Source organism: Labeo rohita, chromosome 19 (assembly GCF_022985175.1).
Source record: "Labeo rohita strain BAU-BD-2019 chromosome 19, IGBB_LRoh.1.0, whole genome shotgun sequence".
NCBI lineage: Eukaryota > Metazoa > Chordata > Actinopteri > Cypriniformes > Cyprinidae > Labeo > Labeo rohita.
In genome coordinates this window covers 17,502,738-17,508,909 of record NC_066887.1, presented here as the reverse complement: position 1 = coordinate 17,508,909, position 6,172 = coordinate 17,502,738, and the positions used below count along the sequence as shown (strand labels likewise).

Sequence of the window (6,172 nt, the reverse complement as noted above, 5' to 3'; positions counted from 1 at the left end):
GCGCCTTATCAAGATAACTACAGTCAATATATTTATAGTTCTACAATAAACCTGAAGTGGGGTAAGAGTCAAATAAAACAAGATCCGTATTTATTTATTAAATAAATACAAGTTTTTGAATAGTAAGATTATTATTTTTTTTAAAGAAGTCTCTTCTGCTCACTAAGCTTGCATTTATTTGATCCAAAGTACAGCAAAAACAGCAAATTTTTAAAAATATTTTACTCTTTAAAGTAATTGTTTTCTATTTGAATATTGTTTAAAATGTAATTTATTCCTGTGATCAAAGCTAGATTTTAAGCATCATTACTCCAGTCTTCAGTGTCACATGATCCTTCAAAAATTATTCTAATATGCTGATTTGCTGTTCAAGAAACATTTATTATTATTATAAATATTTAAAACAGTTAAGTACTTTTTTTCAGAATTCTTTGATGAACAAAGTTTTTTTTTTTTTTTAAATCTACTCAGCTGTTTTCAACATAATAATAATAATAATAATAATAATAATAATAATAATAATAATAATATATTTTTGAGCAGCAAATCAGAATATTAAAATGATTTTTTAAGGATCATGTGACTGAAGCAATGATGCAGCTTTGAAATCACAGGAATAAATTACATTATACTAATTATATTAATTTTAAAATATATGCAAATAGAAAACCATTTTTAAACTTAAAAATGTTACTGTTTTTGCTGTACTTATGATCAAATAAATGCAGGATTGGTGAGCAGAAGAGAGATGCTGTTCAAAAACTTTTGACTAGTAGTACAGTATGGTATTTTGGAAGTTACCGTAGTAGCTACATTTTGTAATTAACAAGAAAGTGTGTCCAAATATTATGACTCCTTTTACACTTGGTGTAAAAGAAAAAGAAAAAGAAAAGTTTACTCTGTAAATTTCTAATGTCTTGGGATGACAAAAATTTCACTCAGAAACTGTAGTGGCCCTTTGCCAAGTAATGTGGTTTTATTGAATAGCTAAAATATTCCACCAATTAAGCCTTGATTTATCATGTGAATTACAAGCTCAAACATTTCACTTTCACCCTGTTTTTTCACACAGATGTTACCCTTTGGCTGACTGCCCAAGGAAGAAATACATGCATTAGTCCATCAAGCAAGTCTCTGGTGATCAGTGCACAATGGTAGTCTCGTTTATTACAACACTCAAAGAGGAATACACAATATATCAGGGTCCAGATCCTGGGGACTCATTTACAAGGAAGAACAAAGCCATTTAGAATTAATTGAACATCTATCCATGTTTGTGATTGTCCTTTTTCAGGTAGCAGAGTGGATTCCAGCTATGATTAAATTTTAGCAGGTGTCCACTGAACACTAAACTGCAAAAGTTGGAGGTTTCTCTGTCCACATTAGCAAATGACACATCCACCTTTCTCCTTGAATGGGTTCTTCTCTTCTGGAATGCCTTTGATCAAAGGATCCTCATCTGCTCCGCCCTGAATGTACTCTGAAATCTCTTCACAGCATTTGGACACCTAATGGAAAAAAAAAGTAATTGAAGCGACACTCAAACAAACAAACAAACAAACAAACAAACAAAAAAGAGCAAACCAACATACCAATAATGCCCATCCAACTTTGATGTAGGTAATTTTGTGTAATGAGTGGATTTAAATGCTTACCTTCGCCCTTTCAAGCTTCACCTCAAGTTTGAGCTGGGTAACTTCCATTTTAGCCTTATCCAGGTCTGTCAGATCTTCTACATTTATGACCGGCATTTTCTGAGAAATCAAATCAAACGATCACATCACATGTGGTAGGGAATTTATGTTTGAGATATTTAATTCTACAATATATTGCTGATCACCAGACTTACTGCCGCTTACGATGAGGTCTCCTCCACCTGTGAAAATGGACAGAGATTCTGCACCTCTCTCAATCTGGTTTATAAAGTAATCTGTATAAACACTGTAATCTCTTAATCTCATTAAAACAAGCACTCTTATTTTATCTTTCCATAGTCTTCTTAAAAAATTTCTGCTCAGGTGTTCTTGTGAACAACCACACATTCAACAAAGTATGTATTTACATAACAAATGAAACGTATCCCAGACATAATGAAATTGATTAAGGTATTCTCCCGAAGATTTTTGGATTGCAATGTAGGTCAAGGGGACATAGAAAGTATTACAGGATAATCCATGTTTACCCCTGACCTGTCACATTAGATAACGCATCATCCAAGATACGACAAGCATATTCTCTCCAAAAATGATTTTCATATTTGTTCTTCCTGGTCACATTGGGAAAACGCTGAATTTTCTGAATCCATCATTTAATTGTATCATTATATAACAGCCATTATACAATACAAACACTTCCAGAATAAAAATTTCCTGATAATTTACTCATGTCATCCAAGATGCTCATGTCTTTCTTTCTTTAGTCGAAAAGAAATGAATGTATTTGAGGAAAAAAACCCCCACATTTTTCTCCATACAGTGGACTTCAGTGGTGCCCAACAGGTTGAAGGTCCAAACTGCAGTTTCAATGCAGCTTCAAAGGGCTCTACATGATCCAAGCCCGAAGAATAAGGGTCTTATCTAGCAAAATGATTGGTCATCTTCTAAAAAAAATTAAAATTTCTATACTTTTTAACCACAAATGCTCATCTTGCACTAGCCCGTAAACGTCATGTGTGAATGTGTGACACAGGCAGAAGTACAAAGTAAACACGCAAATAAAGTCAAACGCCCTTTACCAAAAAAGGTAAAACAACGAGGTTGGACGATTTTGAAGCTGGAGAAGAAAATGAGATGAAGTTTTTCGCCCTACCTAACATTTTTGAACCGAAGTACACACATGAAGAACAATTGTGGTTAAAAAGTATATATCTTTTATTTATTTATTTTTTTCAGAAAACATCAGATTGTTTTGGTAGCTAAGACCCTTATTCTTTGGCTGGGATTGTGTAGAGCCCTTTGAAGGTATATTGAAACTGCAATTTGGACCTTCAATTCTTTGGCTCCTATTGAAGATATATATGGAGAAAAATCCTGTAATGTTTTTCTCAAAAACCTTAATTTCTGTTCAACTGAAGAAAGAAAGACATGAACATCTTGGATGACATAGGGGTGAGTAAATTATCAGGAAATTTTTATTCTGTAAGTGAACTAATTCTTTAATGATATTTTAAAAATTGTTCTTAGTCATTTTTGTTTACTATCATTATATAATAATACGTTATATTGTTATAGACACATACACATTGTAATGCTACACTGAAATTGTGTTTTACTAAAAATAAAATGTATATAAATACTATTTATAAGCACAAATACAAAGAAAGGCGAATAACAGAGTGAATTAAACAAAAAAAAGTAGAAATAGTATTTCTGAGTTAAAATATACTCCGACAATCTTTTTATTTACAGATTATTTATAATTATTATTAATATTATTATAGTATAAAGGTTGTAGTAGTAGTAAGTTTGGATTTGATATAATTCCAAGGTCATGAAATATGAAGTCATTATTTATTTCCTACTTTGGGAATAGACGTAGTTTGCTGAAGAACTGCGTGGAATTGTCATGGAAATGACTAAGTATAGCCCGCCCTTCCAATTCCACCCCTGAAAAATTCTCCATTTATAAGGCAACGATGGGAAGAAGTCAAGTTAGAAACTTGGTCAGGCGAGTAACATACCAGACGCGAACTTAAAATCCAAAGTCTAGTTATCACAATGGCGTGTGATATGCTTGGAGGTCTTTTGCTTATTGTTGCTGTACTGCAAAGCGCCGTCGGACTACAACCCAAAGGTAATGATAACATTTTACTCTTTTAATGCCTTCCTCAAAGTTGTAGTAAAATGGGCGAAACAGATGCGTTGTTTTGTTGAAACCTGACACTGAAACCGGAGTTGCATGTGAATATAGGGTGAGGTTTATCTTTGTTTTTTTTTAATGCGTAATTTATTTCCCAACAGAAGTTTGCCTGTTGCAGCTGGAAGAAGGAACATGTAATGACGACATCCAGCGCTATTACTACAATACAATCACCCAAAGCTGTGAAAAATTCAGTTATAGCGGTTGTGGAGGAAACGCAAACAACTTTAAGTCTATTATGGAATGTAAGAAGTCATGCTTCAGGATACCAAGTACGTTTATCTTAAACGTCCACTCTGAATACACACATATGCTATGTAAACAATTCACATAGCATCATAAATTGACTTTTTATGCGAGTTCGAGGGCAGGTGGTTGAAAAGAATATATCAGAAGCTTTTTTTGTTCACTCTATTTGTGCAAACGATGCGAAATGCTCACTTTAACATGCTTTCTTCTCCACACAACAGAAATCCCCCAGATCTGTCGTTTTCAAAAGGAAGAGGGGCCCTGCCGGGGCCTCTTCAAGCGTTATTTCTTCAATATGACCTCCATGCAGTGTGAGCCTTTCACTTATGGTGGTTGCAAAGGGAATGCCAACAGTTTTCAAAACCTTCAGGAATGTATGGAATACTGCAGACCTCCTAAAAGTAAGTGTTGAGACACACTAGCATTTCTAAAAAGTCTTTCATTTAGGCATTTGCGTTCTATAATATTTAAAAAGCAAATGAAAAAAAAAAAACATACACATGTATTTAAAGACAAAATAGTTGGAAAGTGTTTTGCCATCTTCAGAAAAATAGCAGGAATACAGTTTTAATCTTGATAAACATTTGGTGAGGGAAAGTCAATAGCATTAATAAAATTGATGAGCGGAACATAGAAGAGGACATTACTTGTTGCAACCCTAATTGTCTTTATTGGAACACATTAAGGTATTTTTATTCTCATCTTTCCAAATCATCAGCACAACAAGCTTGTTTAATGAGCATCACGTCTAAATGGTTTCCAGTCTCTTGCCTTGCTTAGTTAATGGACCCTGGTTTCACCTAGAACATATCTGAGGTTCCTAGAAAAGATCAAAAGTTAAACATTTTTGTGGTCTTTTATTTTTTTCAGCAATCCCTGTGATTTGTACTGAAAACTTGGACAAAGGAAAGTGCTTAGCTTCCATACCAAGGTATTACTACAACTTTGCCACAAAGACATGCGAGGAGTTCATATACACTGGATGCGGAGGAAGCAACAATAACTTCATCTCCAAACAAAGCTGCATGGATGTTTGTGGTAAAAATGGTAAGTTTGATCACCTTAGGTTTGTCTGTATTAATATGAGACTTTATCAAGTCAAGACTTTATTATTATTTAGCTTTATTTTCAATGTCTAACAAGGTGTTTTGTTGTTCTCAGGGAGCAAAAGTTGGACTCCCTCTAAAAAGTCTGTAAGAGTTCCCAAAGGATTCCTAGGACGACAAAAGGCCCAGCCACCAAGAGAGAAGTCGGCCAAATAATGGTTTATGAATATGGTCGTTGGCACTGTATTACTGACAAATATGATTGCACTGATTTTTTGAAGTTTAAGGCAGCAGTTCATACACATCTCACTCTCTGTGTATATGATATTGATATTGTTTTTTAAAAAGATTTGTTTTATATTTTAGTTTAATATTTTCATGTATTTTCATGCATTTGTAAAATCTTTTTTAATAAAATATAAATGTACTATTTTTAATTATTTGTATTATTACATACAGTATTATGTAAAGTCTAACACTGTGTAAGCGACAAAATAATGTTTAACTGACAGTAATAAACAACAGTATTTAATATGCTGATGTTTTATACTCCAGATATTAAATGTAGTATTTTTCTCTCTTCAGCCAGAACATGTTTAGAACATGATAGTGATTTCAAAAAGCTTAATCTAAAAAAATACATGAATATACATTTTCAGTCAAATCATATTGGGTTTCATGACTTTAATGACACTTGATATCAAAGCTAAAAAATGACAAATAAAGCTGGAATACAATCATTTACGACTTTTTTGTCTGCATTATCATTTCTCTAATCAGTTTGATTCATGTTGTCACATAAAAATCATCACAGAAATAATAATATCAGCTAGCATAATCACCCGTACACCCATTCTAGTTTCCAAAATGCAGTACCATCTATGTTATTTACATTATCTCTGTGAAAGTACATCCTATGTGAAAAATGAAAGCAATATATGTGACCCTGGACCACAAAACCAGTCATAAGTAACACGAGTATATTTGTAGCAACAGCCAACAATAGCCAACAATACATT

General features: G+C 33.1%; 2 protein-coding genes across 2 annotated transcripts; one reads left to right on the top strand and one right to left on the bottom strand.

Moving 5' to 3' along the window:
• Positions 1-953: 953 nt before the first annotated feature.
• On the bottom strand, positions 954-1,943 carry gngt1 (guanine nucleotide binding protein (G protein), gamma transducing activity polypeptide 1). The gene is made up of 3 exons (XM_051137556.1): positions 1,850-1,943; positions 1,656-1,754; positions 954-1,508 (listed from the first exon to the last, which is right to left on the bottom strand). The coding sequence occupies exons 2-3, from the start codon at positions 1,749-1,751 to the stop codon at positions 1,383-1,385; spliced, it is 222 nt and encodes a 73-aa protein (XP_050993513.1). The 5' UTR covers positions 1,752-1,754; positions 1,850-1,943; the 3' UTR covers positions 954-1,382.
• Positions 1,944-3,607: 1,664 nt separating this feature from the next.
• Positions 3,608-5,893, top strand: tfpi2 (tissue factor pathway inhibitor 2). The gene is made up of 5 exons (XM_051137553.1): positions 3,608-3,792; positions 3,960-4,130; positions 4,329-4,508; positions 4,978-5,154; positions 5,269-5,893. The coding sequence occupies exons 1-5, from the start codon at positions 3,717-3,719 to the stop codon at positions 5,367-5,369; spliced, it is 705 nt and encodes a 234-aa protein (XP_050993510.1). The 5' UTR covers positions 3,608-3,716; the 3' UTR covers positions 5,370-5,893.
• Positions 5,894-6,172: the final 279 nt, after the last annotated feature.